The 18,596-nt window shown below is 33.7% G+C and overlaps 1 protein-coding gene across 5 annotated transcripts in view; it reads right to left on the bottom strand.

Annotated features, from left to right (window-relative positions):
• Positions 1 to 18,596, bottom strand: part of RyR (Ryanodine receptor) — a 33,485-nt gene that overhangs the window by 9,231 nt on the left and 5,658 nt on the right. Inside the window, exons 3-38 of one of the 5 annotated variants that reach the window (XM_085664931.1) lie at positions 17,483 to 17,587; positions 17,285 to 17,383; positions 16,578 to 16,589; positions 16,071 to 16,148; positions 15,917 to 15,992; positions 15,709 to 15,821; positions 15,416 to 15,615; positions 15,143 to 15,325; positions 14,884 to 15,055; positions 14,619 to 14,788; positions 14,398 to 14,522; positions 13,954 to 14,324; positions 13,546 to 13,877; positions 12,374 to 13,482; positions 12,069 to 12,277; positions 10,959 to 11,058; positions 8,648 to 8,846; positions 8,161 to 8,534; positions 7,826 to 8,057; positions 7,325 to 7,469; positions 6,941 to 7,236; positions 6,318 to 6,851; positions 5,986 to 6,218; positions 5,798 to 5,900; positions 5,570 to 5,740; positions 5,389 to 5,504; positions 3,910 to 5,274; positions 3,673 to 3,827; positions 3,201 to 3,384; positions 2,522 to 2,799; positions 2,207 to 2,427; positions 1,886 to 1,976; positions 1,491 to 1,807; positions 1,108 to 1,411; positions 882 to 1,035; positions 9 to 800 (exon numbers count right to left, since the gene is read on the bottom strand). In XM_085664931.1, coding sequence (XP_085521057.1) covers positions 9 to 800; positions 882 to 1,035; positions 1,108 to 1,411; positions 1,491 to 1,807; positions 1,886 to 1,976; positions 2,207 to 2,427; positions 2,522 to 2,799; positions 3,201 to 3,384; positions 3,673 to 3,827; positions 3,910 to 5,274; positions 5,389 to 5,504; positions 5,570 to 5,740; positions 5,798 to 5,900; positions 5,986 to 6,218; positions 6,318 to 6,851; positions 6,941 to 7,236; positions 7,325 to 7,469; positions 7,826 to 8,057; positions 8,161 to 8,534; positions 8,648 to 8,846; positions 10,959 to 11,058; positions 12,069 to 12,277; positions 12,374 to 13,482; positions 13,546 to 13,877; positions 13,954 to 14,324; positions 14,398 to 14,522; positions 14,619 to 14,788; positions 14,884 to 15,055; positions 15,143 to 15,325; positions 15,416 to 15,615; positions 15,709 to 15,821; positions 15,917 to 15,992; positions 16,071 to 16,148; positions 16,578 to 16,589; positions 17,285 to 17,383; positions 17,483 to 17,587 — 9,718 coding nt within the window. Of the gene's footprint in view, positions 1 to 8; positions 801 to 881; positions 1,036 to 1,107; positions 1,412 to 1,490; positions 1,808 to 1,885; positions 1,977 to 2,206; positions 2,428 to 2,521; positions 2,800 to 3,200; positions 3,385 to 3,672; positions 3,828 to 3,909; positions 5,275 to 5,388; positions 5,505 to 5,569; positions 5,741 to 5,797; positions 5,901 to 5,985; positions 6,219 to 6,317; positions 6,852 to 6,940; positions 7,237 to 7,324; positions 7,470 to 7,825; positions 8,058 to 8,160; positions 8,535 to 8,647; positions 8,847 to 10,958; positions 11,059 to 11,550; positions 11,651 to 12,068; positions 12,278 to 12,373; positions 13,483 to 13,545; positions 13,878 to 13,953; positions 14,325 to 14,397; positions 14,523 to 14,618; positions 14,789 to 14,883; positions 15,056 to 15,142; positions 15,326 to 15,415; positions 15,616 to 15,708; positions 15,822 to 15,916; positions 15,993 to 16,070; positions 16,149 to 16,577; positions 16,590 to 17,284; positions 17,384 to 17,482; positions 17,588 to 18,596 lie in introns of all 5 variants that reach the window. The other 4 variants (XM_035861861.2, XM_035861864.2, XM_035861860.2 and 1 more) reach the window with 4 other exon arrangements.

Genomic DNA, 18,596 nt, shown 5'->3' on the forward strand with positions numbered 1-18,596 from the left:
TTACTTACACAACAAATCGCTTCCGTATTCGCAAGCAGCAAGATGGTCGAACATGGCCGTGAGAACGGGCAATACAACACTGTTGATGTACGATAAGGATGTTGAAGTTTTCAGATGAGTACCTCTAAGGTGACTATATTTACCCTCTTGAAGATTTAATATCGTATGACCTAAATCGTCCGCTGTGTTATTGAAAAAAGTCAACATAGAAGTCCTGATAAATTCTGGGCAATTTTTCACAAGACTCTTTGCGTCGATACCCTTTACAAGGACCTGTAGACAACGTACTGTTATCCTTACGTCAGCACCAAAAGCAGCAAGTCTGGATCGTAACAAATTTGCTAATTTGCAAAAAAGTGCTGCGACCATTTCTTTCTCCTTCAACGAAGCTGCCCCAATATTATTCGTAGCCGTTGCCACTGCGATAAAGTAATTCCTATGGGTACTAAAATATTTTTCCATCAATGGCAATACCACTTTGCTGAAAAATTTTATGTCTCTTGTCGACGTTTTAAAGCTGTTTCTACGACTAAACGTATCAGATGGTTTGAGGAGTTTCATGTTAATCGTTGCTTTGTCAAGATACGCTATCAGCTTTTCTAATAAGGAATAAGCAAAACGTAATTCAACTGATGCACCGGCACTGGCAACTTCTGTTTCTCCTCCACGATTTGGCTTGTGAAGTTTGTAGCCTTGATATTGCAAATATTTTAAGAATTCTTGAGAACGTTCACGATCCTTTCGCTTTTCCTTATCGGTTAATAGATCATAAGGTACCAATTGAGGATGAATACCACCTCCTAAAAAATTACATTTTTATTTTCAGATATATTAACATATTTGATATTCAATTTGATATTCAATTAAATATATTAACTAACCGCACGTGACAAGTTCTTCCTTTTTCTTTTTAGCCCAAATATCATGAGCATTATCGGCTAAACGTTCGGCCATGTTTTGCATTTCTCTGCTTAACGTTAAATTTGTCATATCGACTGGATGGGGATTGTAATTAAATGGACTTGCAGAATCGCTCTAAATTGAAACAATTTCGTTAGTTAAAGAATCATCTTATAATTCTTTCTTAATAAATTTAAAATGATATACCTGACTTTTGGATGATCTTCTCATAGAACTACGATTCGTCGAAGGTACATCAACTTCGGCATGTTCAACGCTCCAGCCAATAGCCAAAAGAGCTTTCAAACTTTCTCGTACTGGCTCTTTGTAACGTTCTCTCTCGTAATCGTTTAACATATTATACGGTTTCAATCTCGGATGAGTTTTATTTATATCGGACCATTGTTCACCATATGTCCAACCATTCTCTAATTTTCGACTAGCCCATGCATCGTGATAATGCTCGGAGAATTTTTGTACTATTTGATTCAGATCATTGTTGAGAACGACGCTAAAACAAAATTCATCGATTATAATTATTTATTAATATAGAGAATGATATATAATGAATATGTACAATTAATATATACCTAGATGTATTGATAGGTTGTGGATTATATGGACCATCAGGTGATTGCGTGGATGCTGATTTACTACCATACCATTCATCATCATAATTTTTCGACAATGAATAATCCGGTGGTAAAGCACAACCTATAGCAGTGAGACAGGGTAAAGCCTTCCCAAACAATTCCGGATCGTAATCCATTTTGGACAAGGAATCGAATATATTGCTGAACAAAACCATCGTCAAACGTTTTTCTTCATCGCTGGAAGCACCATAAGCTCCTTGGCCTCCGGTAGATCCATAATATTTCGCGCAACGATCGTAATGCAAAGTAAGCAACTAAAATAATATTATTATTTTAATAAAACAACTTTCTATTTTTATATGTCACTTATGAGTAATTTATGCGTTATTTACCCTTAAAGCGACTGTAGTGTATTCAGATAGTTTAGAAACATCCACTGTTAATTTTCGAAGTAGTTTAAGTAACATACTCGGTTGCATTTGGCTGTAAATTGAAATAAAATTAAAATGAAGAAAATATATTAATAAGTTACAAAAATAAAAATATATTACGAAAGAAATATATATCGAGCATTTATCACAGATAAGATGTACTTTGATGTTAAAGGTAGTAACAATGTGACTTACGAAAAATTTGACTCGTCAAGACATCTTGTTAAATCAGAAGAATTCAATTAGTTCATTGACAAATTATCGAGAACGTTTATTTCTTACCTGGTTAAAGCAACGAGGAAGTCTGAGACAGCTTCACGTTGACCCTTCGTTAACATCCTATTTTTGCTCAACCGATATACAGTATGTAAAGTAGCGTCCAATAAACTCGCATAATTATCAGCCTCGTTATAAAACTTTGAATGTTTTATTAGCAAGGGCAAGATGCTGTTTCCTATATATCGATTCATGGCAAGAGCCATGTCGGACTCGTATCCATCATTCTATGCAAACAAAATTAGATTCCCATCAATATAATAATTTATTTTTTGTAATAGAGATCGTAAAGAGAACAAAAAAAAAATAATGAGCCATTACCCTGTCTAACATGGTAGCAGCTCTTAAATCTGGTAAGAAAGCTTCCTCGAGTAATTTAAAAAACAATTCCTGAGTTTCAATGCCATAAACACGTTCCAAGAAGAGTACGATGCTTTGCTTATGACCAGGTATCAATCCAGACGGCATATCACTTTTTGGTCTTTCTTCTCCCGCAGCTGGATTGTGCAATGTAAATCGTAATGATAGAACGCCTTGAAGATCATCCAACGGCACCAATGATCGTAAAATGGCTCTCGCACGAAGTGATTCGTTCTTCCCTGAAACGTTCACTTCGTTAATTAATATTATCATGTATTTACCTATTAACGGTGTCAATGGAAGTTTCACATAAGATATATATTACCAAGGGACTCCGAAGGGGATTCTGTTGGTCGTTAAAAAACAAAATAAACGCTCTCATTAGCTGCTGATTTTCTAAACATTTTTCAACTAACTAACAATCTACATGATTATGATTCTATAATCTACTTTGATGTATGTATTTTTATTTCTAAATCGAAATTCGTTTAAACCGAGCGATCAATTCTATTTTTCGTAATTACTATAAAATAATAATACCTATATTTCGTTTAAAAGAATAAAATAACATTAAAGAGGACAATATTTTTTTTTCGACGATGAAGCGATATTTGAAAATTTAATCTTTATATGAATATACCTTGCTCGATCACGGAAGAGTCTGGAGCACATCGACCAAGTAAATCAACAAGGGTGCAATAAAAATTAAGAATTGCAGCGCCCGTATCGATATAATCTTCATCTTCGTCTGATTCTGGAAGTGGATGTTCAAACTGCATCACCATTGCTGTACCCTCTGCCTCATCGTGCACCTGTTTAAAATGCTACGTTGATATTTGATTAGTGGAAATTTGTGGGCATGCATCGGAATTTACTAAAATAAAGTTGGCAAGTATACAACAATAAACTATTTAAGCTACGGGGAAAAAATCACTAACCGATGATATAGTTAAAACAATAAATATAATCACATTGACGAATTATTTACGTAGACGTACACCAAATCTGACGTAACAAAACGAAATTTTGTTCTTACTTACAAAACCCAATTGCGATTGTAAAATTTTAACCGATCGTATTGATCAGAAAAATCAGAGAAAAGTCAGACTTACTTTTCGTCTATCGGCGATACGTTCTGACATCTTATTGGCATCTATTATAGCTCTCAATAAACCCTCTCCCTCACCTCGTAAAGCAGGACCCAAACATTCTGGTCGTCTTATCAATAAACGGATTACCAAATTTGCGTTTTCCTCAACACTTTCACCTAATGTGCCGTGTGCAAATTTTAACATTAAAAATGATAAACGTAGAGATAAAAAAATATTATGACTTTTTTTTTTACTAACCATTTACCCATACACAGAACCTCAAGAAATCCAAATAACGTTCACCCTCGACTGGATCCCAACCAAGATCAGGATAACCCTTCTCGACCAGCTCCGAATTTGATTGCAAACCGCATCTTGACAAATAAATGGCTATTTTTTCTAAATAGTGTTCCCTAAGCGCGAGAGCCAATTCAGTGTTCTCCATCAATGAGGAATAAGCTACATCCAATGGTGTAGAACCTCTCAAAGATGGTCTGGCAAGGAGAATATTACTGTTCTCCAATAAAAAGTCAAAATGATCGAACATGGCCTTTTGATTTTGCCTAGATGTGCGACAGAAATAACAGAGAAATCGACAACAAGCAACTACCATCTCATGAGAAGTATCTTTTTCTTTCGCGGCTGCTTCTCCTTCTGCAGTTTGTGGCTGTGTCTGTGCATCAGATTGTGCTTGGGCACGTCTACCTAATGTATTCATCATGATTGCCATTACATTTTCATGAATCCTAAGTACACGAATCAAATCAGGATGCTGGAAGAATGTATGATTATTCACCAGCTTCCACAATCTCTCTCTCACAAGTTCTTCTTCTTCTTGAGACATTTGTACTGGTAATAAAGCACGAATTTGGCTCAAACCAACCCACATCGAAGCAACGTCTTCTCTCGTTTTGCTATTGATAACATACGTCTTTTCCAGAGCTCTAATCAATTCGCCTACCGTATCATATTGTCGAACTAGTAAACTAAACATTTCACGAACAAGTTTAGGTGTTTCAATCTGAGCTTCTTCCGCCCATTTCACTATAGTTGCTATCAGAACCTTACGAAATACCTCTTCAGGAGTTTTCCTTTCTGGTTCTGGTTCTGGTTTTGGTTCTTCCTCAAGTTCTTTCACAGCATTGATAAAATTAAATAATTTCTTCATTGCACCTGGTTTTTGAACTTCCTCGACAGGTTCGTCAGCAGCATCCACAGCTTCTTGCAAAGCATGCAAGGATACGTATGACATTAAGTCGCTATGAAATTCGTTCATTTTAGCTACCAATTCTTCTCCGCAAGGACAATTTTCAGTATCTTCCTCTGGATCGAGATTTTTAAAACTTAAAATAGCATTCATTTGTTCCCGTGGTGGACATCGAAATTCTCTCGTCTTCTTAGCAGCCACAGCAGATGGTAAGTCAGATTGTTTAATGTCAATGTAACGTCGCAATTGATCGGATTGTAAATCACCGACAAAATCATGACTGAATGCTATGATCGATTCAACACGATGACGTAACTGAATGTCGTTTAAATGGTGAAGAAGATAACACATTTGCAACTTTGCACCCTCAGCCATTTTCATATGAAGCAGACCTTTTTTATGCTCGTCTTTTCCTTCTGCAAAGTGTTGTACCGAAAATTATTTTTTTAATCTATCATGAAGTTTTATTATATAAATATAAAAAAATGTGTATTAATATAATATTATTAAATCTTAATCGAGTATATTACCTTTATCAAATGTTGGGTCCCAAGTTTCAGGATTTATCATAATGAGTAATTTCATCACATCTTCGTTTCTGAGCATTCCAACCAAAAGTAATCTATCCACGAGTTTTATCAATGGCCTGTAAACATATTTATTATAGAATATTCCTACAAATGAAATATTATTAGCTATTATATTACATACAAGAATAAATTTTCGTTACTGCCACCTATTGGATCTCTATTATGAACTTGATTGATTTCAACGGCCTCGTTTAATGCCATCATTACATAATCCCGTACAACATCGAGAGGAAAGTGTGGACTGTATAGACTTCTTATATTCTCGATAACTTGATCGCTGGAAGGAATTTGCCTTGATAGCCAATCGATTAGTAAAAATTCATATCTACTTAAAAAAAAAATATCTTACCTTATATCAGTCATCTTCATTTGCGGCCGTACAGATTCTGTTTGTAAGTATCTAAGACTGTGTTTCATTTCAATGTCTTCGTATAAATCCTTCAATTCTTGACCTATAAAGTCCAAATATCAACGTGAACAATATTTAATCGTTAAGTAGCATGTAAAATATATTATAATAAACAAACTATGCATTACCAAGAGGTATGATAAATTCATTTTTACACACTTCCATTGTTGTCGCATGAGACTCGAGATGCAAGGCAATCAATAAATCGTAAAAACCTTGTCGTAATGGTCCAGACATATATTCGGCTCGGATAGCGTACAATAATTGTTTCTGATCGACATGTTGGCACAAAGCATGCGCTGCTCTGTAGTTTGATTGATAACACAATGCCGCGTATAGCGTCAATGTGTGTGCGTGAAAACTAAATATTAAAAAAAAAAAATGATATTTTAATCATTGTAACAAACAAAGTAATACATTTGTATATTTCTCTGAATTTCTAGCATTTCAGGAGATTTACCTTAAAAGTTTGTCCATTTCAATAAGTTCGAGAATATCGATACATCTATCTTCCTCGGGAATATGCAAAGCCAACATAGAAATAGCATCTTCGCAAAGCATCGACCAACCTCTGATATCGGAGAGTTTCAAAGCGTGTACCTGAAGCGATTGATTCGGAACTCTGGCCCATTGATGAGGCTTCAGGCATTGTACTTTTAATCTTGGAGGAAATTGTGGTATCACATGACGTTCTGAGTTCTGTAATACAGCAGCAGATAATGGTAACGTCGTAGACGTTCTTCCAAGTTCGATTTGAAGTATCTCCTTGCTGGTGGCTTCCACAAAAATCGCAGGGAACAATTTCGTGTCTGGTTCCATTTTAAATTTGTGACTCGTTTCTTTACCCTCGCAAGTGAATGAAATACAACCAGTTGCGGTATCTATGAAGCAACCGACAAACATCCCTTGAGATGCACCCTTTCCTGATGCATCTTGGGTAACTTCGTTGTATAATTCATCGGCTCTTACCATGTAACAACTTTGTCTATCGACTCTAAAAAATGAATATGATTTTATATAAACATTCCTATATACATACGTACGACTCATTAACCCCGTTTATGTCAATTTTAAATAACGTACTGTTCTATCGGACGATCATAATCATCTGTAATGATGACTGAAGCTTTTCTTACGCGTGACAAATTAAAGTCCTTTGTATGTAAATGATATTGCGAGGTTACCCAACCAATGTAAACGTGTGTCGGATCTTGACCAGGAAAGATTCTCACACCATAAAAATATTCGTTCATTAATTTTAAACATTCCGCGTCAAAGATTTCATTACCGATCGCTTCTACACCACTACCGGTTAATACCGACATTATTTTTGGTGCGTTTCGTTCTGGAATTTGTGGAGGGACTACTTTCAGATCGGTCTGTAAATAGAAAGACATTAAAGCAAACCATTAGATTTTTATATCACATAACATGTAGATATTTTTATATTTTAAAGATTCAACGTACGGTAGAAACTCGAATTTGAGCAGTTTTACTCGCAGTTTTACTTCCTGTCATCGTTCTGGTACTCTTATCGGATACGTCCGAACGTACTTGAAGCTCCGGCGTTTTAGCTTTGGCCTCTGGTGATTTTGCTTTTCGCGAGAAGAATCTTTAATAAAGAAACAACATTGAAGAGTCTCATCACAAAATATTATTTCTTTTAAACATAACAGAAAGACACATATGACGCATTACACGATACTATCGAATTTACTTACACATCCTCCATTTCTTTGCTAAGTTTTCTAAGAACGTTAAAGTGTTAAAATTAATTATACTTTCGAAACTATTTTATAACACTTTACCGGCCGCACACATTTTCGACTTTAAATTTATGATAGTATAACAAAAGTGATTTTCCCCTTCTATCCATAGATATTTTTGTATCGCGTGAAATTGCTTATTTATATACTTCTAAGGTCGGTAAAGTGTTAATACTAAAGAATCTTCAAAATTTATTTTTACCTAAAAGGCGAACGGCCACGTTTCTTTTTATCATCTTTGACGTCACCGTTCATCTCTCCGTAACCGTTCATTTCGGCTTCGTTTACAGCGCTATCCATAGCTCCGGAACGTGATCCATAAATCGAACCCTTTCTCGGTGGTCTCGTAGGCTTATTTCTTTGCATTGGTATAGGTGACTCTTTCGCCATTTCATCAGCTTCAACTGCATCTTCGGAGTAATTTCTTTGTAAACCTGCAAAGAAATAAAATATAAATAGAATAGAATAGAATAGAATAGAATAGAATATTTTACGATTAATACAATCGTATCATAATAAAATAACATATAGCTATACCTTTGATATCGCTCATACTAAATCCAGATTTCATGATCTGTTCCATGTGAGCCGAAGGAGCTGCTTGTTGCGTCTGCTCGAATTGTTCGGATAAAAGTCTGTTCTGATGCATCTTAATCTCTTGCCATCTTCGTACCTTATCATTTTCCGAGATAAATATTGACTGACAAATAACGGGAAGTGATAGTCTTAAAAATTCCCAATTTGCCTTTTCCATAGTTTCAAATGTATTGTGAGATATTTTCAAACACGGTGGAGTATCCGATCCTGCAGGAATTCTAGCGACGTCTATTCTAGTGTCGGCCATGTCATCAGTATTCTCGAAAATCGGTTGATCCTTCGTGTACCAATACGTAACTAAACGATTCATATTCCTATAATATGAAAGAAAGAAAAAACTAGAACGTGTGAAGTTACAAATTAACGAATTTTCTTTTAAAATTGACAATAAATTTTGAATATAATTCACAAGGAAAAAAGGACCTACACACAAAAGGGTTCGTATCCTTCTTGCAAACCGCAGGTCGTGAAAAATTTCAATGTATTCACGTCCTGACCAAATGTCAGTTTAGCCTTTTGCCCAACCCCAAGTGTGAAGGCTGGTACGAAAGAATCGCCTTGTACATCGGCAAACGAAGTTTCACCTCCGAGTGCATCCATCAGAAGTTCTCCGTTTAATGAAAAACCTAAATCATTTTTATAAGTTAACGCACGACTATTCGATAACGAAAAATCGAAAGAAATTTTGGATTTTTATAATGATCGATCATAATCAATATGATTGAAATCTTCTTTCTATTTTTCTTCTTTTCTATTTGTTTTCTTCTTTTTTTTTTTTCTTTTTAGAATACTAATCACAATCCAAAATTTCTATCTACGTTCAATATAAAGTAAAATCAACGGCAACATTTAAGCAAGACATAATAATAAAGCGCGATTAAATTGAAAGAGCTAGGAATATTAATAAAGTAGATAAAACACGTTAAATATGAATATGGATTAATTCGTATTTACGTCAAGAGTAGTAAAAATGTATTTTATAATAGATACCGCAAAAGCAAATGCGAGAGTAACTTAATTAAAACCAGTATACATGCATGCGACTTTATGCATATTATTTTAATACGAAGGGTGACCTAAAGAGATGTAACAGATAATGTTCTACATGTAGTATGTACTACGTGCATATGCAGTAGTATTGGTTCTGGAAGAAAGCAATAATATCGTTAACGGGAATAGTTAATATAAAAATGGATGTTTTAACAAATTGGAACAAAGGATAATAATGTCAATGATAGTACAACTTTTAATGAAACTTAAACAATCCGAGTCGCATAGAATACCGTTAAAGAATATATCATAAAGAATATATATATATATAATAAAAAAAGAAATGAACAATAACATGAAAACATAAAAAACAAAGAACAAAAAATATTTCTTGATAATTAAAAAAAGATAAGAAAAAAATATGTGAGCATCGAGCAGCCATCCTCCAAAGCGATATTAATGTTTTCATCGTTACATCGTGAATTGGGATTTGTTATTAGGATTAATGATTAGTAATTATGAATCACGAAAGCACTGTTATTAATAACAGTATAATGCTCAGTAGAATACTGGATACCGCAAGACACTTCGAATAGACGCTATTTCGATTGAAAAATTACATGATGTTATTATTAATGATGATAAAATCAGGACTGTGTGACTGGTTTTGCGGTTAATCCCAACATATACGGAAATATATTACGATGATATATGATAGGATGATAAAAAATTGTTGAGTTGGCTTTAAACACGTTTTGGCAAAGCAGCCAAATAATTTGATGTGAAAGACGATAAGGGCAGGAAATATAAGGACATATCGATCGTATTTAAAAGATAAGTCCAAATTCGTACCTCAAACTTCGATTATCATCATTCAACACATTAAATAATGGAGATATGTATCTATAAACAGATCGTACACACCAAAATTTTTGTTTATTCCTAATAAAGAATTTACGCTCGACTATATAACACAAATATTAATCAAACTAGCGGATTCTGTATCCAGTAATCTAACTATACATAATCAAAGTATATATGTATAATGTATATGCGTCTGAATTGGATCATCCTAAAGTTACACCAACCAGTAGCAGAACTTCGATATCGACAAAAGTAAAATATATATATATCTATAAGTTGCGTGCACGAATCGTAATGTAAAAAAAATGTTATATATATATATATATATATATATAAGTACTAGATATGAATATTACATGAAGATTTCAAAAAGAAAAAGAAAATTTAGCATATCTGTGAAATCGAGCGAAAAAAAGTTAAACACCATTGAAAAGAATAATATTTTAATGAAACGGATATATAATTCTTTTCCGATACATAAATAATTCGAATAGTCATTATTATCGTTAGCTCACACGTCTTCGATTATCGTTTTTTTTTTTTATTAATTGTAAATAATATGTAAAAAAATTGAGAAATGATAAAAAAATATAGGAGACAAAAAATGACTGAACTGGTAGGAATAACACAAATGGATCATCTAATACGCGTACATACACATACATAGATATGTCTTTTACATTGCATATCATGTATTATGTGTTATATACAATATACAATGTGTATATATTACACATAATATTATATATATAATATATATTATATACAATATATATATATTTTATATATATATATATATATATATATATATATATATATAGATATATATAATGTTTATAGCTTTAAATGGCAGCTGAAGCATTCGTTTAAAGATTCCGTCTTACTAATAGTTCGGTCAATTAGATCCAGGAAAACCCCGACAACATCTCCAACCTGCCATTGCTTGCCGAATGTTTCGGCTGTGCCCGAGTATACTTTTTCCTCCTTTAAAACAAAATGAACAAGTTCAACAGTCTTGTTTGCTCATCATCCGTAACCACGAATCGTAGTACATAAACTACATAATGTTTCAATGGGACAAATTCAACAAATGCAACTGCGACGACTATTACTTTTTTCTTTTTTAATTATTACTTTTGTATACGTGAGTATAGGATGATCTTGCACATTTTATTTCGTAGTTACGCGTTTCGACTTTTTCTCGTAGTATTATTGAACTTATGATGTTTCGATGAGACAGTGTAGCCTGAATACTTTCTTGAAAAATGATTTTTGCATAAATAGACGAGGATCGAAGTGAAGCCACACTTGTGAATGAAATATTCAGCGATTTCATTCGTCTTGGAGCAAGGATGCAGAAAAAACAAAGTCAACATGAAAGAAACATATAGAACGAGACAAAGACAAAAGTAGTGACGAAAAAACAAATCAAAATATAGTGGACCTCTAGAGACTATCGGAAAATGAGACTCTTACTGATAGTTCTGTCTGCGACGTCAATGAAACAGCCAACTATGTCGCCCACTTGATATTTGTGACCAAATGATTCGTGGGTACCAGCATGTACCTTTGTCACCTGACATTCACGATGATTTTATGAATTATTAATAATTCTACACAAAAAAGTATTTACGTCGATACCGCGAAGCGCTTAGGCCACCGAACAAAGTCTATCGTTCGGTCAAGATCTTCGCTAGATTTAATAATAATTAATTCATCGTCCGTTTTAACGAATTTGTAATATATTGTATGCGCAGGTGTAAAAAAAATCATTGCACCTCGAATAGTAACTAGAAAAAAATCAGGAACTCATATTTGTTTTATGGAAAATACTAAAAGACGTGATTACCACACTCGTAATCAACTTATTTGCCTTTTTACAAACACGCAAGACATAAAATGTTTACGCACAGTCGTTACTCTTAGTCCACTTGTTAAATATCTTCGACGATTTACGAAATTATATGTAAATAATAACGATATCGGTTACTTACATTGTAGCCATCGAATGCCCAGGTATTCTCGTCACTACCTAACATACTTCCTGGCATACAGTCAGCTTTTGCCCAACCAACACGCATAGGACCCGCTGTTAAAACTTCAAACTCGAAATACCACTTTCCACTATTAACTGCATAATGTTTTTCCACCCTATACGTCCTAAAGTACAGTTGTCGTAATCTATTAGCTTCTAACAGTAGAGCTATAATATACAAAGAAACAGAAATATATTATTAGTTACTATAAGAATGATAAGTTATAAAAAATAACTCAAATGTTAAAAAGATTGAAGCTTTACCCTCGTGTTGTTCACCAGTTGGTGGATCAAGCATATAACCGTATACGAGAAGTGTTCTAACAGTTTCACTGGCAGTATCTCGATTAGCCTTCTTAATGGCCTCGTCTACTTTAGGATACGGTACCAAATGCGGACTCCTTCTCATCTCAGAATCTTCGTTCAATCCGTAAGTCCATCCTTGACTAATTCGTTCTTTCGCCCAAAGATTATGTGTGTTCTCTGCTAATTGATCTACCAATTCCTCCATTTTAGGCGTTAAAGTGATAGCACTGAGATCCAAAGGTGCTGGTTTGTAACCACTGCTTTGTAAAAATGGTTCGTTAGGCAACCTTAGAGTTTTGATTCTTGATGGTGGTTTATCCATTGTAATGTAATATCCAAGAGCTAATATTGTCTTCAACGTTTGCACGGCTAGTTGAGTGTCATATCGTTTTTCCGCAGCTGGTAATCTCTCAAACTGTACTATGCACGGATGAATTTTTCTTAAATCATCTCTGTGTTCACCGTATATCCATCCAGCTTCGATTTTGTTCATTGCCCACATTTCGTGAATGTTCTCGGCAAGTTTATCTCTTATTTGCTCAACGTAACTCGGTAGATTGATCATGGAAGTATCAACCGGTGCAGGAACAAAGGCTGTGTCATCTTCGACCAACCATGGTCCAGCTAAAACGACTTTATTCATATTACCAAAATAGAAACAAGGATCCAAAGAGAGTATTTGTTGGGGTAGCAGACTTTCTACCAAAGGAGAAAATTCATCCGGTGGTTGATACTTCAATCTTCCATGATCGCCACCAAGAAGAAATCTACATGAGAGTTTCGAGGAGCAACTAATCGCTGGGAAAAACATGCCATCGAGATTAAAGTTTCTGAACGTGCCAGCAACATGGGTGCCGTTGAAGGTAAAAGATATTACAGGAACTGTCAAATCTAAGGAGCAACCGATTACGTCGCTTTTTCTGATAAAGGGTTCCGTAGCATTTTGAACGATTTGGGTCTTTCTACCGCCTGTCCAAAAATTTGCACCATCAAAACCAAACGAGTAAAGATCATCACCTACACCATTTCCACCCCATTTTTCACCTCCTCCTGGATATGGCATATAACTGCAACAAGAAAATACAAATTGATAATAGATTAATAAATACTTAGTACTGCATGATACTTACCCAGCCGTATTTGCCCAACCTATCCGCAAATGCGGCATCATATGCGTTGTTTGTTCGATATGATCGACGGTAACTTCAAAATACCATTTTTGATATAATGCTGATCCTTCGACTCTACCAACAAATATGTTTGGTCTGATACTAGCAACATGATCAACCAGTTGCGTCTGAAGAAGTAAGTTTTTTCCAGGAAGTAAAAAATCACAGATATTATTCTGTGATGATCGTACAGCAACTCCGTTGCCCACGCAAAGCGAACATAACACATCCAAAACTTTTGGATCCCTGCCATGTTTCTCAAGAAGAGAGATTATCACTTTTATATGTTCATCCTAAAAAACGAATCAAACATGAAGTACGTTCCGTCATAAATATGTTTCCTGTCAAACTGTAAAAAATTGTAAGTACCCTCATCATATTCAGAGCTTCGGGCGAATCAATAAGAACGCAGTGAAGTACATCCAGCATTCCAGTACCTTCACTGGACGCCTGCGAACCTAAACGGCTAAACAACCAATTCAAACGATTGCTATTTGCAAATTGAGCGCAATTGGTATGGTTTCCTTTGATTATAGCTGCTAATAATTGATAAAGGTAACCAGAAATTTGATCCCACGCTTGACCACTTTCATCACCCGAAAGTGCCACAAGAAAGCCTTGAGAAGTAATCACATTTATTTTATCTATAGCTTCCAAAATGAGATTTAATATTCCCTCTTCTTGAAATAGATCCTGACGATTTCTAAGTGCCCGAAATCTATTTTGTTTTTCTTCATGCTCTGAAAGAATTTATTTATATTTTATAATTGTCGTTTCGCTTTTCCTATAAAATCAATAGTGTTACGTTCTTACCCATATCGTCTTCAGGTTGAGCAAAGTAATTGATTAAATCTTCCAGACACATCACCATTTCATTGAGATTTACATTTTGAAAAAACATCGATGCTCTTCTATCAACTTGCAAGTTTTCTAAGCCTCTAAAAGATATTTTTTATCAACTTTTAATATCTTTCAATTATATAATAACGTAATATCAATAAATAAGCAAATTCTTAAATAATAAAAATGCTTACGTAATAAACTGCGTGAATAAGCTACTACATTTTCTAATAACACGGGCCGTTCTAGATTCTTCTTCTTGAGAACGTGAAAAATCTAAACCATCGTCCATTTTTCCTTCTTCGTGCAATACTGCCTGCTTCTCTTCTACTTTTCCCACGCCTTTCTTTTTTGTTTCGTATGACTGAAATAATCGTTAAAGAAAAAAACCCGATTTAAAAACAAATATACCTATATAGTGATATTCTATTAATAGTAATAAAATAACATTATTTATACCTTATAAGACACCCATAGACACGTTGTAGCATGTTGCATAATAACCGTCGAGTCACCATATTTAATAATCGGCATTCCAATAACTTCTAAATCTTTATCCTCAAGAATTATTTTTTGATCATCCTTTTCTTGTCTCAGCCAGAAAGTAGAAGTTTCTATCGTTGCCTCGTTTCTATAATTAGTATTATAAATTTAGCATATTGATTAAGACAAAAAAAACAATGTGAGAAATAATAATTGATGAAGATGACATAAATACCTATCCACCAAATATAGTTCGTTATTTTCTTTTACTCCAAGATATCGGCCAGTGGTTAGATGTCTTATACGCATTGGATGCAACCAGTTGATAAAACCACCTGCCCATTTAGTTCTCGCTAATTCTAATCTCCACAAGGATCTTGCTTGGCTCATAACGCTTCCTCCTTCGTAAGTTACGATACTGCGTAAAATATGTAAGAAAAAACGATTATTTTTATATAAATATATGTATAATATGTATATCAATAATAAACGATAAACAACACAATACTTTTGATTAGATGATGTATTCCATGTCGAAGGAATAGTAAGACACTCGTCGCCACCATGAAAAAATCTTAAAACGTCTCCACCAAAAACATATCCTACGTATTTCATTCTACTGATACCAGTACCATATGGTTGTACCGACCAGTGTGTCACATGAAACGATGCATTCACTACCGATAAACCATTTTCTTTCGTTGTGTGCTATAACAATAAAAAAGATATATTAACGATTACAATATGAAGATATTAATAAAATAAAATAATTAATACATATTCGTATATCTATCTTCTTACCAAATATCTCTCGGTAGCTACCGATACAAGAATTAGATCGTCGCCTACTCGGACCTTTTCACCTTCTGATCTTTGTTTTGAGGCTGGATGCACCGTCCACCAACAAGCTTCGCCTACACAACAAGTTTTTATGTACATATTATTACCATACGTATTCATACGTTAATAATATTGAAATATATAATAGATATTGATTTGCTTGATTAACCTTGAGAGTGTTGTTGTAAACCTACGTCAAAAGCGAGCTTATCGTTCGAAGAACTCGTTGACAAACATGCCAGATACTGAAACAACAGAATGAATGAATGAATAATTCAAAATATATATGCTATTGTATTAAGCAAATCTTTTAATTAACGTACCATATCGCTGTTTAGATGCCTTAGAAGTATAGCATTGCCGTAAAGTAAAGTTCTATGTCCTGATCCAGTACCTTTTCCCTAAAGATGTATAAATAATATTTGAGAATTTTTTTATTACTTTTCAATTAATGATCGTGTCCGATCATATTCATTATTTTCAGGCAAATATCATGACGCTTCTAAGTGTAGTAATAAGAGATGGCCATAAATACATTCATATTAGGCAAAGCTTGCTTTTTTCAAGAAATAATTTACTCAAATATGTATAGGCACATATATCGCAATGTAAATTGTAATGTAAGTTATCGCATTATTAGTACACACAAGTACATAAAAATGGAATAATATGCGTCGTGCAAGTACGTTTGTTGACGTTAATGACAAAGTTTTAATGTAATTGCTATTTGCTTTCTATTAATTTTTTGATCAGCACATAACGCAAAGCGACGATATCATTCAAATACGAATCTCATATGAAGCCCTAGACCGATATGTAATTATACTTACTAAATTCTCTTGCTGCTGGAAAGAAAGAAAGACAAAGAGTGATAAATGTTCTTGTAAAGATTTTTTCCATATTTATAAAAAATAAAAAGAAAGAAACCAAAAATTTGTATTTATATATTATGATAAGTATCCGACGATGATAATGACTTTTAGTAATGTTTCGGGTGGCGTTCTTTTTAAAATGAGAAAAAACTGACGAAGGGAAAAAAATAGCGATAACAATACTATGCATCATTATGCGTTCATACGGACATTGGACACATGCCACAATTACTGGACAGGGATCTGCGTGCGGATGCATTAAGCTATACCGACAACACGATTCGGAAACTATTTTAATTGCAAAAATTAGAACAACTCGGATTTTCAACTAAATTCTAATCATAAGTAATCTCTTTTCATAGGTACTTGTAGGAAATTAAAAAAATAAATTGGTCGATCACATTTCTTACAACTGAACACGAAACAACACAGGGTAGCACATTTTATGGCCGACTCCTTTGTAAATTATAAACTTGTGAAAAATATTTCATTAAAATTGTGTGAATATAAATCATATTAAAACATTGGAGAATGTTTGGCAATTTTAACTGTCCATCTGTGAAATGAACTTTCTCGCGAGTTTAATAACTCTAAATTCCTAAAGTAAAATCAACGATCAAGTTGTTCGTTTAATACGAAGAATAAAAAAAAACTATAAACGTTACCGTCTCAGAGCCAGCGGCCGTAACTAATTCCTGTAAGGCTCTCACCGAGAGAGCTTGTTCTATCACAAACACACATTGCGATAGATCTGGAGGAATATTCTGAAATTGGAAAAGAAAAAAAAATAAGAAGGCGACGATTACTATGAAAATTTTCGATAGTATCTATGAAGTCGTTCGCAATGGTAAATGTGTCGCTACCTTGTCTGCGATATTTTCGAGGAAACAGTGTCGATTGCCAAAACCTTCGGCTGCTAGACAAACCCTCTCGCCTGTTGCTGTACAGGACAGACATACCATATCCTCCTGTAAATTTAATATAATTATTTATAACAATAAATAATAATTAATTTCGTTAATTAATAATCATTACATGAATATTATAATGCTTTATATTTTCAATATATTGAAACAAACCGAAAGAAATATATTAAGAATGAAACGAAATAATAAATCGTAAATATTAATATAATTTTGATCGTACCAAAGCTCATAGTTCTTAAATATAATTTTTACTGACGAAATTCTTATGCATTAATAACCATACATTGCAAATGTAAATACAGAAAGATACTTTGCGTTATTTAGAAGTAAGAAAAAAGATGCGTTACAGATAGTGCGTCCTTTTTTTTTTTATTTCAAAACGCAAATTATAATTTAGGCCTTTACGAAATAGTGAAATATAATGTTGGCCAAATAACATTGTCGTGCCAGAACCAATTTGGCCGGCCTTAAGAATGCAAGAGCGGCCGCCTGCGCAAGAGCTTAAGAAAATACCTTCTTCCCTGAGCTTTTGATCGTTATCCGCCGGAAAAAATAAGCTCCGCCTCTTAAGTCGTAATAATATCGTAATAGTAATCTACGAAATATCTGTATACATATGCATAGATATATGACAAAGATGACTCATGGATTTTCAGAAATTAATAGATGCTGTTACAAATCTATTATGACCGTAGATCTTATCGAAACATCAAAATAATTGACTTTTATTGGTCCATTATTTTAATATTCTTTAAGGATTGATTTTCCTAAATAATTTTTTACTACATTTCCTTAAATCTTAAAATCAACTTTTTTGATAAATGTAGATTATATATATATATATATATATATATATATATATATATATATACATACTTATTTCTATATAATATATTTTGTATTCTCTAATTCATTTCTATTTGTACATCTATTCGGAAACGTGTATATATTTATATAATAACATATAACCCCATCTTTATGTGACATGATAAATATGTAAGAGCTCAAGGGTTTATAAATGGAAATAATGCAGTCCATCGAACGCGTTAAC

Source organism: Vespa mandarinia, chromosome 2, assembly GCF_050613455.1.
Source record: "Vespa mandarinia isolate Hongniang chromosome 2, ASM5061345v1, whole genome shotgun sequence".
Classification (NCBI taxonomy): domain Eukaryota; kingdom Metazoa; phylum Arthropoda; class Insecta; order Hymenoptera; family Vespidae; genus Vespa; species Vespa mandarinia.